This window comes from Drosophila mojavensis, unplaced genomic scaffold, assembly GCF_018153725.1.
Source record: "Drosophila mojavensis isolate 15081-1352.22 unplaced genomic scaffold, ASM1815372v1 contig_231, whole genome shotgun sequence".
Classification (NCBI taxonomy): Eukaryota; Metazoa; Arthropoda; class Insecta; order Diptera; family Drosophilidae; genus Drosophila; species Drosophila mojavensis.
This window is the reverse complement of record NW_025318772.1, coordinates 3680403-3697024: the sequence shown is the minus strand read 5'-3', so window position 1 is coordinate 3697024 and position 16622 is coordinate 3680403. Positions and strand designations below refer to the sequence as shown.

General features: G+C 41.8%; 1 protein-coding gene across 7 annotated transcripts in view; it reads right to left on the bottom strand.

The window, feature by feature from the left end:
* Positions 1-16622, bottom strand: part of LOC6574842 (sterile alpha motif domain-containing protein 5) — a 177562-nt gene that overhangs the window by 121525 nt on the left and 39415 nt on the right. For all 7 annotated transcript variants that reach the window (XM_044008061.1, XM_044008062.1, XM_044008057.1 and 4 more), the window contains exon 2: positions 4947-5741. In XM_044008061.1, the coding sequence (XP_043863996.1) occupies positions 4947-5306 (360 nt within the window). In that variant the 5' untranslated portion in view covers positions 5307-5741. The remainder of the gene's footprint in view (positions 1-4946; positions 5742-16622) is intronic.

Here is a 16622-nt window from a genome sequence, read left to right as displayed (position 1 = left end):
AGACAGGCGACGACAGCGTTTTGGTGCCACATTGCGGCATGCGAAATAACTTCGCACAATTGAGCATGCCGACAGACAGCCAAGAGTCAGAGCCAAGAGTCCGAGCTGCAGTCACAGCCATTGCCGGGAGTCAGTGTCAGAGACTGTGGCAGTGCCAATGCCAATGCCATTGCCAATGCCAATGCCAGTTAGTTGCAACACCAAACTTGGACATTCTATTAAATTAATCGTCAATTATCAATGGGCCACTGAGCACGTCGATAAATTGCATGTGAACTCTCTGAAGCAGCTCCAAGCGCACCTAACGGCCAAATCAATTTAGCTGCATGTCTAATTAAGCCACAATTGCCAAACTACAAGCACTCCAATTGAACAGACACACACACACACACACACACGTATACATACGTACTCCCACTGTGTGTTGATTTTGTTTCGAGTGCTGCCAAAAAACTTTGCATGCAATTTACACGAACGCCTCCTTCACTTGCCAATGTGTTTAATTAAATAGCAAGCGTAATTAAATCGCAATTAAATTAATTAAAAAGCACGCAGCCCATTGCCTGACGGCTTTGAAGAGGGTTTCTGCAGCTTGGGCGTTTAGTTTAGGGTCTGTCCCCGCTCCCACTCCCTGGCAAAAGAAAAAACAAAAATCGTGTAGCCGCCCCGTTGGGAAACTGTAAACTGTAAACGTGGCTTTGTGTACAATTAGACTTTAATTTTTTATGAGCAATGAATGCGTTCACAGTTCTCCACTTTGGTGTTAAATGCCTGATTGAGGCACCAATAGCACCGATGAGGTGCTGAGGCACAGCAGGCACAGTCGCGTAGCTATGCAAATTTGATTGGCCAGCTAGCCAAAAACCGGCTCGCTTTGATGTCGTACAGCGGGGCGTGGCTGAATGCTGCTCATGTTTTAATTTACGCAATGATAGGGGTCGCTGTGAAAGTTAAAACCCAACTGCCAGCCAAACCAACAACTCCACTCAACGGAATGCAGGCCAATAATAATAATAATAATAATAATAGTAATCAGATGCGGGCCCAAAGGATGTTTGTGTTTAAGCCTATGAATAACGAATAAAGTTTTTGGCAGAGCTGCTGCCATAATTTGTTTAATTAAGAAGGCATATTTTCATATGCAAAACTTTGACTTTTGGCATGCGCATATGCTGAATTATGCCAAATACATATATTTTTGAATAATTCAAATGAAACTGTGCAAATCAATGGGAAAATGTCAAAAGCTGTAATTAAAATGGAATGCAATATTGGGCAGCTTAGCTCAGTCAAACACGATGATAATAAATAATCAAATAGCTAAAAATCATTGCAATCATTGCAAATTATTGATGGACATTAAATTGCAACACGGCAAACGGGGCTATAATTTGTAAGCAGCAGCAACAACAACAACGGCAACAACAACAACCACTAGAGGAAAACAATACACAAGAGCCGCATGAACAAATTGAATTGCGGCAATTACTTGCCACGATACGCAGAAAATGCTCCGCACAAAAGGTGGACGAGGCCAAGGAGAAGTCTGAGCAGGAGCCGGAGCAGGTTAGGGGCAGGGAGAGAGAGCTGAAATCAAAATAAAAATGCACAGAAAGTCAAGTTCATAAAAATGAAATCATGCCACAGCTCAGGCAGAAGATCAAAGAGGACAAATCAATAAAAGCCCAGCGCTGAAATAACTTAAAGTCAAGCCAAAGTCGTCCCGGACCCCAGACCTCAGACCAGACCAGACCAGACCAGAGCAGAACAGAGCAGAGACCGTGCTCAGTTCAGTTGAGTGGAGCCGAGCCGAGCTGAGCCGAGTCAAGTCGAGTCGAGCTAGAGCTAGCTAGAGCGCTGGCTAGGCAGTTCGACCCCAAAACAACTTGACCTGGTCAAGGCTACAGGCACATAAAATAAAATTATACAACAAATGCCACAAATAAAAGAAGGAAACAGAGACAGAGAGGGGGGAAAGAGAGAGAGATAAGGAGAGAGAGAGAGGGCGAAAAACTAAAGCAAACTGTCTTTTGATCTATGGCAAAAGCAAGCGCTGTCTGCCTCTGTTATTGCTGCTGCTGCTGCTGATGAGATGATGATGATGATTATAATGATGATGATGATGATGATGATGATGATGATGGGTCTCAATATGGAGCAGCTCGATGCTGCACGCGGTCTATAGTCAAGAGTAAATTGGCATAAGAAATCAGAAATCACAGAAGGTTGCTGTCCACGTTCACGTCGAGATAAATGGACGCCAGGACTGGACACACACACACACACACACACACACAGAGTGCACAGACCATTGCAATATTAAGTAAATATACAAAACGTTGTCGGCGCGGCGCACAAAACTAATGATGTCGATGCGGCTGCCGCTGCTGCTCCTGCTGCTGCTGCCCCTGCTGCTGCTGCTGCGGCTGCTGCTGCGGCTGCTGCCGAGTCCGAGTCCAAGTCGGATGCTGTGGTTGTGGCACAGACGAGGCTGATAATGATGCGGCTGGCAAAAGTTTAGGACGTTCTCTGTATCTGTGTCGACTGTATGTATGTGTCTGTGTGTGCATGTGTGTGTGTGTGTGTGTGTGTGCTGTATGTTTCAGTTCACTCGGGCTCTTTGGCTGACTGGCACTGGCGATATACACACGCCAGGTAATAAATTTCATTTCTCAGCTGATATGGGCAATTAAGGAACAATTTTGCAGCTGAATGAGTAATAAATAAAAATTGTATGCCAGCGATACGCAGATACAAAACTGCAAGAAGTCGTCAGGCAGCCAGATAGTTTTCGGATAAAAATACACAAAACGAACGAGCGAACGGACGAGCGAGCGAACGAGCGAGCGAACGAGCGGACAGACAGGCGAAGAGACAGCGAGACGTCAGCAAATGAATGAATGAGCCAACACACAGACTTGGGGCAGGCAACTTGCTGGCAACTTGAGACTCTCTGATAGCCGCGGACTCATCAGCCAAACGTAACGAACGAACCGAACTGTGGGTACGGCCACTGGCACCGGCTGTGGCACCGACATCGGCAGTCGAAACCCTCAGCATAGCTGGGCGATGCTGCATGCTTGCCCTTTTGATGAAAACAACTCAATGACGTGATTTGTGCGGCAAGCGTCGCGTTGAACCCCCAACGAAGCCGCCGCAGCAACAGCAGCAGCAGCAGCAGGATGTTGCATACATTCATTTATATGCATGTGTATGTGTGTGTGTGTGTGTGTGTATTGCTGTCTCTCATATATAAATCACACATTTTGCCAGCAGATTGACGTGCAAATTCCACAAGTTTCTCAGATACCTGCAGACTTTGGTCAGTTTATAATTTCAGCTTTTGCATAATAAATCACAAAGGGCTTAAAGACGCATAGACATTGAGTTTGTGCCACGTTTTCCACTGCAACCCCCTCCCTCTCTCCCTCTCTTTCTCTTTGTCTCGCTGCTATGCCCGAAAATATCGGATCTTTGAGAATTACTTTAATTACACAAAGCCAACGGCGGCAAAGGGCGCCGCAACGCTGGCATTTTTTAAATGCTGCCGAAAGTATATAACCAAAAAAAAAAAAAAAATAACATTTAGCAAACGATTCGACGAGTGCCTTGGCTGCCCAATTGTTTGGCCCCGCAGCGCAATTGCGACGCATCGCTGCCTTTTGGTACATATAATGTCGGCACATGATATGTCGCCTCTCTACCTGAGCGTCCTGCAACACGGCACCAAAAACCCGCCCAGCAACGGCAGAACAATGGACCAACATCATGACACTCGAGACGGCACCAAAGCCAAAAGCTGCATACAAATGCCATTCAGGGGGCAGCAACAGGGGCAGCAGGGGCAGCATGGGCAACGCGGGCTGCAGAGGGGGCAGCAACTGTGGCCGGACAGCGGGGCTACCGTTTAAATGTGCTCCATTTTACTGTCAAGTGTGGACCGGGTTGACATTTGGAAAATGCTCTAACCCCAGTCCCTGTCCCTCTCTCTCCCTCTCTCTTTCTCTCACCCACTCACTCTTACTTTGCACTTTGCTTGTCGTAGAATTTTAATTTAAGTATGTAAACTGACATTGAATAGTTTGTCGGGCTTTTGCTTTAGCTGCACCACCTTTTGTTGTGGGTGGCTACAAAACTGAACTCCACTTAAAACTAAAAAAAAAAAAAAAAAAAAAAAAAAGAGAGCCAAACATGAACGAAAGAGGCAAAAGCTGTGCTGTTGCAAGGTGAGAGCAGGGCGCACCTGAGCGCAATTTAAAACAATTTTAAGTTTTCGCAATTTTGTTTGCAATTGGATTCTCTATTACAAAGCGTCAAAGCAATGCACGACTTGCTAATGCTCTAAGCAGCTGTGAGCAGATGAGATGAGCTAAAGTCTATTACAAAGCCTGCCAGAGATCTTATCTTAATAAATAAATACAAGAGAAAAGGGCATTCAAATAAATAATAATAATTTAACTAAATCTAAAATCAAGATCATCTCTTGTCTCACTTCTAGCTTCAGCTCCTCGTGATGGCCCAACTAATATACCCCATTTGACTACACCTCGTAGCGCATAAAAAGCTGCTTCAACCAGCCAGGAAATAGAGTTTGAATAGGTTTTAGCTCGAGCCTGGTGTGAGCTACATTTAATGAAAACTGAGCATTGCCGCAGTCGAGCGAATTGAAGTTGTGAACTTGTTGTTAGCTTGATGAGTAGCTGTCCGAGCCCAGGCAAGGCAAGGCAAGGCCGGGGTCTGGGCGCAGCTGACAGCCATGTATAACCATGATGCAGTTGACAGCTCGGGCTGCGCTACGGGTGGTGCAGCACAGCAGCCGGCGCTAATCAACAGGCCAAAGCCCCATTTTAGCTGCCAATCAGTGGCGTCTTATATAATGTATGCATATACATATTTACATTAATATCTATATATATATATATGTATATGTATTTGCTAGCGCTTACCGGTGTTGAATATGGATGCGCTGTCAGACGCACTCCGTCCGTCTCCAGCTGTTCGGCCAGCACCATTTCCAGTTCGTTGCTGGGCGGCGTCTCGCACAGGATCTCCATGCTGCCCGAGAGTGAATTGGGATCGTTGAGCATGAAATAGACTGAGGCAGCTCCCTTTTCGCGCAGCGAGCGTACGCTCTTGAGCAGCTTGTGTCGATGGACTGGATTATCGACGCCAATGGCATCCAGATCGGGATCGCCGACTTGTTTGCAAATCTCCAAGTCATCGTAGCCATTGTCCAGGAAGCTTTCCGCGTATTGCGCTAGCCCCAGGGCGCGCAGCCATTCGCAAACGATGTTGCTAACGGCCATTTTGACACCTGGCCAGCTAGCTGGATGCCTGTGTGTGTGTGTGTGGGTGTGTGAACGATTCGATGTGCGCTCACGTGTGTGCCACCAATTACCGTTACAAAACGGGGTCGTCTATTAGCGCCGCGTCACGTGCTAAACGCGCTGTGCCCACAGCTGTTGCCCTGCTCTTCTTCTTCTTCTTCTTCCACTTCTTATTGTTATTGCCGCTGCTGCTGCTGCTTACAGCTTGCAATTTCCTTAGACCGTTACGTTAAAGCTTTTCGTATTGTTTTAAATGCTCTCGTTAAAAGTCATTGCCGCAGGCCACACACACACAGAGACACATCAAAGTTGATCTCACATTTTTGCAGTTTCCCATACCTCGACGCGCTTTTCAAATTTCCTGCCTGCGCTACTGCTGCTGCTGCTGCTGATGGTGCCACATTATGTTGCATGCTGGAAATAAGAAAGAGAAAAAACCACAATCATTTAGTTATATTCAATTATATTCATATATACACACATACATATATACATCGATATATCTAAAGCATTGCATCAATTTCAATTAAATCAACGTTCGCCCGCATTTGCATAAGATTTGAGCATTTTCCCACCATTTAGTGGAACACTTCAAATCAATAGCTGCAGCGCTTCGGCTGCAAATCAAAATCAAAATTCTCGAAAATTAATTAAACCAATGGTAGTTGATGCGGTTTCCGTTTGCCACACACACACGCACAGAGAGAGGGAGAGAGTGTGTGTGAGAGACACACGCACACAGTCAATAATTCTCACATTCAGACGGCGCCTTATCGGGCAGAGCGTATAATGCATGCCCCACACACTCACACACACTCACACACACACTCACACGCACACTTACAGGCACATCACTTTATCATAGACACTCTGACGTCGTCTCCCATGTGGGCTGCACAGGAGTTGCCCTCACCCTGCCCCTTACCCTTCCACCATTCACACGCAGAGCTGCCTACGCCTTGGCGCTTTAGAGAATCTATGAGGCGTTAAACGCAAACTAAAAGCTTAGAGCAACCAATCAACAGCAGTAGCAACAACAACACAACAACAACAACTGTAGCAACAACAACATGAACTGCAGTTTTTGGGCGTGTGCCGTCGCTTATTGATAAATGATTGATTATCAGCTTGTGGGTGCGCTGCGGTTTGCTTTGCCTTAGCACAAGAGTTTAGTGTTTGCTTTTAGTTTATCTTTAATGGATTATTTTAGCGGTTGGCAGCAGCAACAATAACGCCAACAACGACAACAATCATTGCCATAATCCACGCTCTGTTGCCACGCCATGCCACGCCCAGTCACCCCCCCCAAAAAAAAAAAAGAGGGCAACCATCACACAAGTAATTCCTATGTGCTCCAGTCTCCCTCCCTCACTCTCCCTCCCCCTCTCCCTCTCCCTTTGATACTAGCCATTGTTGTTGTTTCATTCTGGCAGCTGTTTTTATTTCATTTTCACATTGCCATCGAATAGATCAATCATGCCTGCTCGACGTGCCTTACAAATGGTTTAATTATACACAATTATTCACCAATAAAACTGTCGAGCAGATGTCAAGAGTTGAGTTGAGCTTTCACACAAAGACAAACAAAAGAAAACGAATGAGCGAAAAATTGAATTTCTTCTGCAATATTTGCTCATCAAGTCAAATCATAAAAACATTAAGTCACAACAAGCAAAGCAGACAGGTCTGAGTATGTGTGTGTATATAATTTATATATAAATTTGCATTTAAGTGAGTTTGTGAAGAGCTTCTCAGGTCGCAGATAGTAGAAAGGTGTTCTTACGCTGCCTTACTTTGATCTTTAGACTTGGTTCATTTTGGTATATCCAATTAGGAATCTGTCTTTTGCGTGTGAAGCTCTATGATCAGAAATGCTCCACTAAGAACCTCATTCACAGATAACATCAAAGATAAAGCTATAAACTCTCAGTTTCCTCAATAACTTTCAAAAAACAACAAATTATTCACTTTATACTTAAATGTGGGAAGATATCTCAAGCTAAAATAGCTTTAAAAATACATTTATCAAAGCGCTCAGACAACACACAACTTTACATACACGACGCTAGCTCTTAAATGTACGTTAAAGTCCAAAAAACATAATTAATTACTGAGCTGTCTGTCTTACTGTGTTTAGCCTCAGGTGCAGCTGCCAATTATGGCTGGCAAATGTCTTTCGATTTATTGCACAATTGCAGCTTTAATTAAAATGGGCTCGATGCAAACACGGACGGACATACATATGTACATATTTATTATTTTTGTATATTGCTGTCATAAGGGGCGGCAATCATGCCCATGCCCATGCCGATGCCCGCTCCCTCTGCCTGCCCCTCGTTTGACATGTCTTGACATTTAAGTTGGCTTTTAGTTAATTTATTGAATACTTTCAATTTCGTGGCCCGCAATCAGTTGCAATGCGGCTGTAAAATTTTAATGTGCCCCGTTCACTATCTGAACTCGAGAATCTAATTACCAAAAGTGCCTGCACCGACGACATGTAGACCCAGTCCCAGCTGTACTCCGGCCACCGCCAGTGCCCGCGACATCAGCAGTAGCCGTTCGCTGGCATTTTGCGGAGCGAGCGATATGTGACCTGCTCGACTTGCAGCTGACGCTATGGCTAGCCGGCTTTTGATGTCTTTCACATACACTTTGCAGCAGGGCATAACAACTATGTCGGGCAGCAAGTAGTACGAAGAGATATATAGCATAATAGTGATATTCCTGTTTTTTAACCCACAATATCAACAGATGCATCCATTTGGCTATATTTGCAGTCCATCAAATTTTCCATTGGACAATTATAGATGGGCATAGGCTATCGAAGGATTGAACATATTTTCGTATAATTTTATCAGAATATCTTAAGCATATATCGTTGCATCATTGAATATAAATATAGGGCTTCTAGAAATCAACCTAATATAAATAGACTTATATTATATATACATTATTTTTGTATATGTTTAAATATCTATATATCAATATATAAATAGAATTCATTCTACTCCCAGCATAGAGTAGAGGGTTAGTAAATCGCACCTACTCAAAAGATCAAAAGTTCGGCTTATAAAGTGATATCTGCTTATTTCAAAATAGAGTATGTGCGAAAATAATGCTCATCTCTATTTAGCGGGATATGGCTACATTTATCCCAAACTATGATCTTAAGACAGTGAAGAAACGACTCGAAAGATCTCAAATATGACTTGCTCCACTCGCAGACAGATATACCATATATCATCTATAATAACAGAAATTCAGTCTACTCTATATATAAACTAATTCTTCTTCTACACGGCCTAAATAATATATTTAATTTTATCATAAGAGCTCTTCTAATTCAAAGTGTATTCAATCTTCCACACACTTCACTCCTTGTTCATTTTTTTTTTTTTTTTTCAGTTTACTCTTAACGCAATTAAAGGCGGTCAAAAACCAACAACGAACAGGAGAATAACAAAAAAAAAAAAAAAAGAGAAGAGTAGAGAAAACAACAGCAAGAAACAAAGCAAACAAAACTTCGCTCGCTGGCCTTTATTATCTTGATGAGCGGCCAAACTATTTTACGAGCTCGCCAACAAGTTAATTAGCCATTGGCATTAATGCGGCCAAGAGCGGCTGAGCGAGCAGTTGGCTGAAACGAAAATTTTTGGTGTTGTCAAATGTATTTCACTTTTATTTGCCTGACTGACTGACGGCGGCGGCCTATTTCCTATCATTAATGAAGACGCCTTGTTCTTGCGTTTTAATTTTCCTTTTCTTTTTCTCATCCGTCTCTCAATTTTTATAATTTGATTTGCTTCTCTTTAATGTTTATTGCCTGCTCTCCCAGTTGGCCAGTTGGCCAGCAGCAGCAACAACAACAACAACAGCAACAATTGCCCCCGCCCTTCAGCTAATGACAATAATTAAATACTCAAGTGCGTGGCGTCCGAGCTATGCATATTAATTAGCCCAAGTCGCGTAGCGTGTGAACATTTGCTTGCTGCTGTTGCTGTTGTTGTTGTTTCCGTTGCGCACCTGCACGCCAAAGAAAAAAAAAACACCAAAAAGGAAAATTAAATAATAAAAGAGGCAAGCGCAAAAAAAAAACAAATATTTATATATATAATGTGGCCGGGCAATTGGCGAAGCTGTGCAAACAATTTTAATTAAATGGCAATTGCGCATACGCCGCGTGTTCATGCGCCGCAGATGGCAGATAAAGCGTGGCCCAACTGCCAGCTGACAGCTGTTGGCGGTGCCGCAACGTGTTGCAATAAACGTTACCTGCAACACCACCGCCGACAACCAAACAACCGACAACAGCAACAGCAACAGCAACAACATCAATATAAATTTGCCTGCCACAAGTTATTGAGGCTCAATTTGATTTGGTCTCGCCTTGTCCACCTCTCACAATTGTTTCTGGCTCTAAGGCCAAAAGTCAACACGATCTGCATAGGGCTTGCTCTGTTGAATTGACACCGTTTAAATACAAACGGACGTGCTATAAACAAATTAAACTTGCCACAGCACACAAAGGCAAGAAAACAAAACAAGAAATAAAATTGAAGGAGGAGAATAGCCGAACAAGAATTCGTATCAATTCGAACACAATGCGTTGGGATGACGCCCACGAGTAAAACGAATACGAATCTCCATTGTGAATGAAGGCAACAACTGCAGCAGAAAACCAACAACCAACAGCCAACCAACAAGTCAACAATTTATTGTTGTTGCTGGCATCGATGATGTTGCATTAAATTTGGTTTGCTGCCCCTTGCCGCGCGCTGCTGCGTTGGCGTTGAACATTTGGGAAGACCAAAAATGCCAACAACAAACGCTGACAAACTTTGACCCAAAAAAATAAAAACAAAATATATATATACAGAGAGAGAGAGAGAGAGAGAGAGAGAGAGAGAGAGAGAGAGAGCGAGAGAGAGAGAGAAAATGCATAGGTAATAGGTCGGAAGTGAAAGGGTTTTATTTTTGAACACGCTGCGGTGCGCTTTGCCGCTGACAGCGCCACAATTTGTGGCATTTTGTTGATAGAGCATTAAGGCATTTAACCATTTACAAAAAGAGGCGCGCCCCCACAATAGAAAAAGACTATATAATTATTTCATTTACGATATGGGTGTATTACAAAGTGAATACCATCAAAATGTAGACTACGCATTGACTTTGATGAAAATTGCTTTTATATAGCTCAACTTCTTCAGAAACATAAAAAAGTTGAACTCTCAAGAGTTCAGTTAGAGTGAGAAAACGAGTGTAAAAAAAAAAAAAAAAAAATTAACATGCAATTCAATTATGTTACAAATTGTTTACCTTTTAGGCAAACACTTCATAAACTTTGATTCGCCTCGGTAGATAATTTATAGATATTATGAGCAGTCAGTCGTAACTAATTGAAGACACGTTTTTAGCTGATATTTACTAAGTCGCTGTGAGCAAACAGTAGTCGCTACTAAATGGAAGCTTAGTGGTGCACGATAGTATATGTATGATAAACGATATAGATTTGATTTAAATATTGTAGCGTAGGTAAGACACGGCAGCAGTATATATACATACATATTTAATTTATAAATTAATTCCCACACTTTTCCTTTGGGCTATAAAAAAAAAAATAAGAAATTAATAAATAAAATATATAAAAAAATATATTAAAAAAATATAAATAAATTAAATAAATAATATATTCATACAAAAACAAAATTGTATATTACATTCAAAAATATTTGTAAAATCAAAAAAAAAAAAAAAAAATATATATATATATATAGAGAGAAAATTTCAATATATTTTATAAATTATTATTGTAAATACAAATATTTCAAAATAAGCAAACAAAAAAATAATAATAATAATAAAATTAAATTAATATAATAAGAAATAGGTATACAAAATATTAACAAAAAGTAAACAAAAAAAATATATATTTATATATTACATACATAAATAATTGTAAAATATATTAAATCTCGTACATTTTTTTTTTTTAAATAAATTTTGAGTAATGAATTATTTTTATGTGTACACTATTTCATTTATTGGTGTTATATACATAACAATATTTTAATAATTGAAATATATGTATATTCTCATGTATACTTTCGAAATTTGTGTCCAATTTCTTGTTCCTCCGAGCATTCATGTTCATTGACCAATGAACTCATTAATTCTAAAAGCTTTTTAATTTTCAACCAGGTACTGCACCTAAATATCGACATGCATACGGACATATATGTATATGCGTACATACATATACATATATATATCCACAACTGCCAACACTTTGTCAGCTTTTGGGTGTGCATAAGACCAAACCCAAAGTGTTGCAATTTGGAACGCCTTCTCTTTCTCTCTCTGAGATGTAGCTGAGCTCTCCAAGCAAAAGTTTCACGCTGTGCACAAGCCGGACGACCTTTTGCCATACACACACACACACACACACACTCATACACATGTGAATATTGGCAATGCCTAAAGCTGTGCACAAGTCCACCAAGTCAAAAAATTTATAAATTTATATCATTTTTTGTTTGTCGCTCGTTTTCTTTTTACTTTGTTTTGTAGCTTTTTGTTTTTGGCGATATTTAAGCGCAGGTCAGGAGCAGCGGGTGGCCAGAGCGCAGGTGGCTTCACATATATATACATATACATATTTTTATATTTATCTACACTCTTTTTTTTTTGTTGGTGCCTTAAGCGTGTTTTCTGCTTAATGTTTAATGCCCGATAATTTAACATTTTTGTCTGCGTGTGTTTTCTACAATTTGTTATGCAAACAAACGGGGCCAGAGTTTATTTAATAGTCGCTTATAAATCATCATCTTCATCATCATCATTATCTGGTTCGTCATCGGCGGCAACGACGGAACGAAACCGTCGATAATATCGCCATTGTTTAAACAATGAATAATGTGCGATATGCCCTCATAATATTTATTTGGCAGTCTATAACTACGCAGCAACAACATCTTCATCATCATCATCATCATCATCGTGATCAGGCAATGTGGGCATTGATTTTCGACAGTTTTTCTTAACGCCTGTGGCAAGAGTCCCGTACATATGCTTCGTCTTTATTTTATTGATTGCTCCCCCCACCCATTCCTCCACCCTCCTCCACCCTCCTCAATTCTTTTCTGATATTTCTTACTTGCCGCGGCTCATTATGGACAGCAGTGGCTGTGGTGCTGAGCCCCAGTCCAGTTGGATGGGCCGCTTCCAATCGCCGTGCCAATGAAATGCAATAAATTCGAATTAAGCCGCTCACATAAAACGCCTGATTGCACACGGCGCGCGCGCCGTTGCGGCAAAAGCTAAAGTTCGTCCGCTCTCTTGGGGAACGCGCTGATGCCAACATCCTGTTGACAGTCGACTGCAGCAGCAGCAGCGGCAGCAGCAGCAGCGGCAGCTATCAATATTAAAAGCGCTTATTTGACAGAAATATGACAAATGCCTGACAGCAAAGCTGAAAATAAGCGAACACAGGTTGCCACAGCTTCGGCGTTCGCCATTCGATTGGATCCTTCCTTTCAGCCCTACACCTCTCTCTGTCTCACTCTCGTGCCCGCAACGATGTCCTGTTGTGTTGCGTAAAGTGCCAAGTCATTAGTAACAGGCGAGAGCAAACGTCAGATATGCTTTTTGGATTAGTCAATTCAAATTGCGTGCGAGTATTGAACCGTTGGCAGCTGCACGGCCGCAATGATTTCTGTGTCTCCTTTTGCCAGTTAACTTGCTCCTCGTCTGACTGTCCCTCTCTCTCTCTCTCTCTCTCTCTCTCTCTCTCTCTCTCAATATCCATATAAACTTGCCACATGCTGTGCCCAGGCATTCAATGCGCGGCTTCAGCGCGACTGCCGTTGACAACGTACGACACGTGCAACACTCACGCAATTTCAATCACCCCCACTCGCTTCCGCTCTCTCACTCGCCCTCGCCCTCTCCCCCCTCTCTCACACTCTCACTCTTCACGTGTGTTAAATGAAATAAGTAAGCATCGAAAATGCGCTCAACTGTCAAAGTGGTGCAACCGCTGGCCCACGGGCAACTGTAGCCAACCACCATATTCAGCCGTCTATTACCTTTATGTGGCATGCAATGAAGCGTGCCGCAGCTACAATGCAATCACGGCTAAAATGGGGCATAGCCAAATTGTAGGATAGCTTATCAGCTGTGTGTGCGTGTGTGTGTGTGTGCATGTGTGTGTGTGAGTTTTCAATTGGAAATTGAATTGAGCCAGCGCTGAGCTAATATCGGTTGAAAGTGTGCGGCATAATTTAACAAAGGGATTGACATCAATATGTCGCGGAATTCCTGTTCAACAGGAAGATATTTCAACTGAAGTGTATCTAAGATCCAAAAAGTTGTATTGTAAAAGACTATTTGTTAAATGAAATGCAAATGAAGTGAAGCTAAGGCTACAACAATTCCATCTATATGAAAGAGTTTGAGCAGCTTGATTGAGTCAATCGACTGATAGATTGGGCGATTGATTTAGATGGTCAATCAGTGAAATTGATTCGGAATCGAATGCACTGACAGACTGCTACAGATGTAAGCATTAACTATGTGATTGAGTGATTGACTAAACAACAGAATAACTGATTGATCAGCTGACTAACTGTCCAGTAAGAAACTAGCAGTTGATTGACTGATTGAATAATAACTGTAACTATGAGTACGCATTACATGGAAATGATTGATTGATTGACGGATTCGCAATATGAAACTAGCAGTTGATTGATTGATTATATAATAATTGTAACTGTGAGTACGCATAACAAGGTACTGATTGATTGATTGACGGACTCTGAAAGACAGACTCATTAATAATAATCTATTCGATTGACCGATTGACTGATGAACTTAACAGGTAATTGACAGACTGACTTTACAAACAATTTACTGATTGACCCAATCACTGAAAGATAGACGTATACAATGATTGATTAACCAAACTGACTGTGCAAATTACATATTACCTCACTGATTGAACCTTGATTGATTAACTGACTGTCAATGATAAACGGACTGATTGAAAGGCCAAGATAGTAAGCTATTGAGTGAATGATTCAGGCCAGACTGCCTGAATGATGATTGCTTCATTCCATACTTTACTCTAATATCTACAAGGCTTAAAATATATTCCCAAGCCAAAAGCGCATCTCTTCAATAAAAATGCAATTTAAAGACCTATTAAATGATATCAAACCAGCTGCAATTGCGGGTCTTCCGCACTTTAAAGGCTTATGGAATGCGCCTCAATCAAAGTCGAATTCAAATTGACAATCATGTTAATAGTTATGCATCTCATTATATTGGTGCATGGCTCTGGTATTTGGCGCATTATCAGCTCCGATATGCGCGCATAATTTTCGCGTTATTTTAAAATGCACAACAGGCAAATAAACACGACGCTTTGCGCCAATTTCATAAATATTTTTATGGCGTTTAATAAAATTTTATTGGCAGGGGCTGCATGTTTTATGACCGTCTGCTGTGCGGCTGCCTGGCCGGCTGCGTGGTCTTTGGCTTGTCCATGGCTACTTCAATTTGTCGCCGTGCTGCAGCAGTTGATCAAACCAAAGTCCCGACCCCGAAACGCCCCTCCCTTGCACTTGCAGCAAGTGCCTCCTCAACTCTCCCTCGCCCTCTCTCTCTCTCTCTCACTCTCTTTCGCTCTCTCTCAGCATTGGCTCTCATTCTGTCTGCCACGGCAGCATGCGATTTTTTGCGTATTTTAACGCTTCATTGTCAATGCAACTGACAGGCACTTGCAGCCTGCCGCCTGCCGCCTGCCACTGGAGATGGCAATGGAGATGATGGAGATGGCGATGGCTTTGCCGATGGCCATGGCGATGCAGGCAGCTATGCAACGCGACGTTGTCATCAGTTGCAACAATTACTTAAACGCAGCTATAATTTTTATGCAGACGGACGGGCAATTTACTGGGCCAGCCAGCCAGCCAACCGGACGGACAGACGCACGAACAGCCAGCCATCCGAGCGCTTATGGCTATTTTCACAATTTTATTTTTATTATTATGAGTGCAACTATTATTATTATTACGCCATTGACTTTAATGCTCGTGCTTCAAAATAATATTCATAAAAAACAAAAAAACATATATACATATACATTTTTATATGTATATGTATGTATATAAAATACCAGCATAGCCGACATATTAAAATACCAACAGAGTGGCGATAAAATAATTGCATTATTGCTTTTTCCAGCCCGTATCGTCGGTGTCAACCTGCAATAGTTGGCGATTCGGAAAAACTGTGATATTTGTGGTCCATTAGCTTGGCGCATTGTTATACATTGCATATTTATTAAATTCCTCTGAATATATACAAGTATTTATAGCAAAGCATTCAATTCAAGTAAAAAGTAAACTCTGGCAGGCAGCTCGTTTGGTCATTCATTCATTAATTAAGCTTTGGCTAACAAGACTTCATTCAAGATGCTCGATTGAGCAAGCACTCAAAACAATATACTCTGTAAAAATTGTTGTGAGCAACAAATATAGAAATTCTTCAACCAGAGTTGCCACCACCTGCACTAATGAGTCAACCCCACTCAGTCTACTCTATATCACTAATGTTTCTTTAAAATTCTGATTTCTTCATATTCATATTCGATTAGCCTAAGTCACTCAGCCGCTGCCTTGCGCCCTCTACAGGGTATTTACGAGCAGTGACTCAACTCCGGCAACTTTTATTGATCAATTTCGGGTATTTAGCATTTTGTCAATGTGTCATATTGGCCGGGGCCATCTCCTTCATTGGGTCTTCGTCATCTGCCCGCTCTGCCGTCCGTCTCTTTGCCCTATTCAATTTGCCGCGCGGCACATAAATCACAGCACAATTCGTCGCAGGCAAATAAAACATTTTTTACAGCATCTTTTTCGTATTCGTCATTTTGGCAGCGGCTCCGTCTCCGGCTGATTGCCGAACAATGGCAATTAACCCATAAATGCCCACATTTAATCGCATCTATCCCCATTTCGCTACGCCACGCCACGGCCCTCCCCTCCAGCCCAATCGCAGTCCAATTAATTGAAATTCAAAGCTCTGGCTTTAACTTTGAATTTGAGTCAGTTTTATGATGGTTTTTTTTGCCGGTTTCTGTATAATTTCACTTTGCTCCATGCACCATGCCCATCATCATAATCATCATCTCCATCACCATCATCGTCATTATCATCATTGTCATTGACTTGTGTTTCCAATGAATAATAAAGTAGAGTGGAGTACACCAAGCCGTCGCCTTCGTCGCCGTCG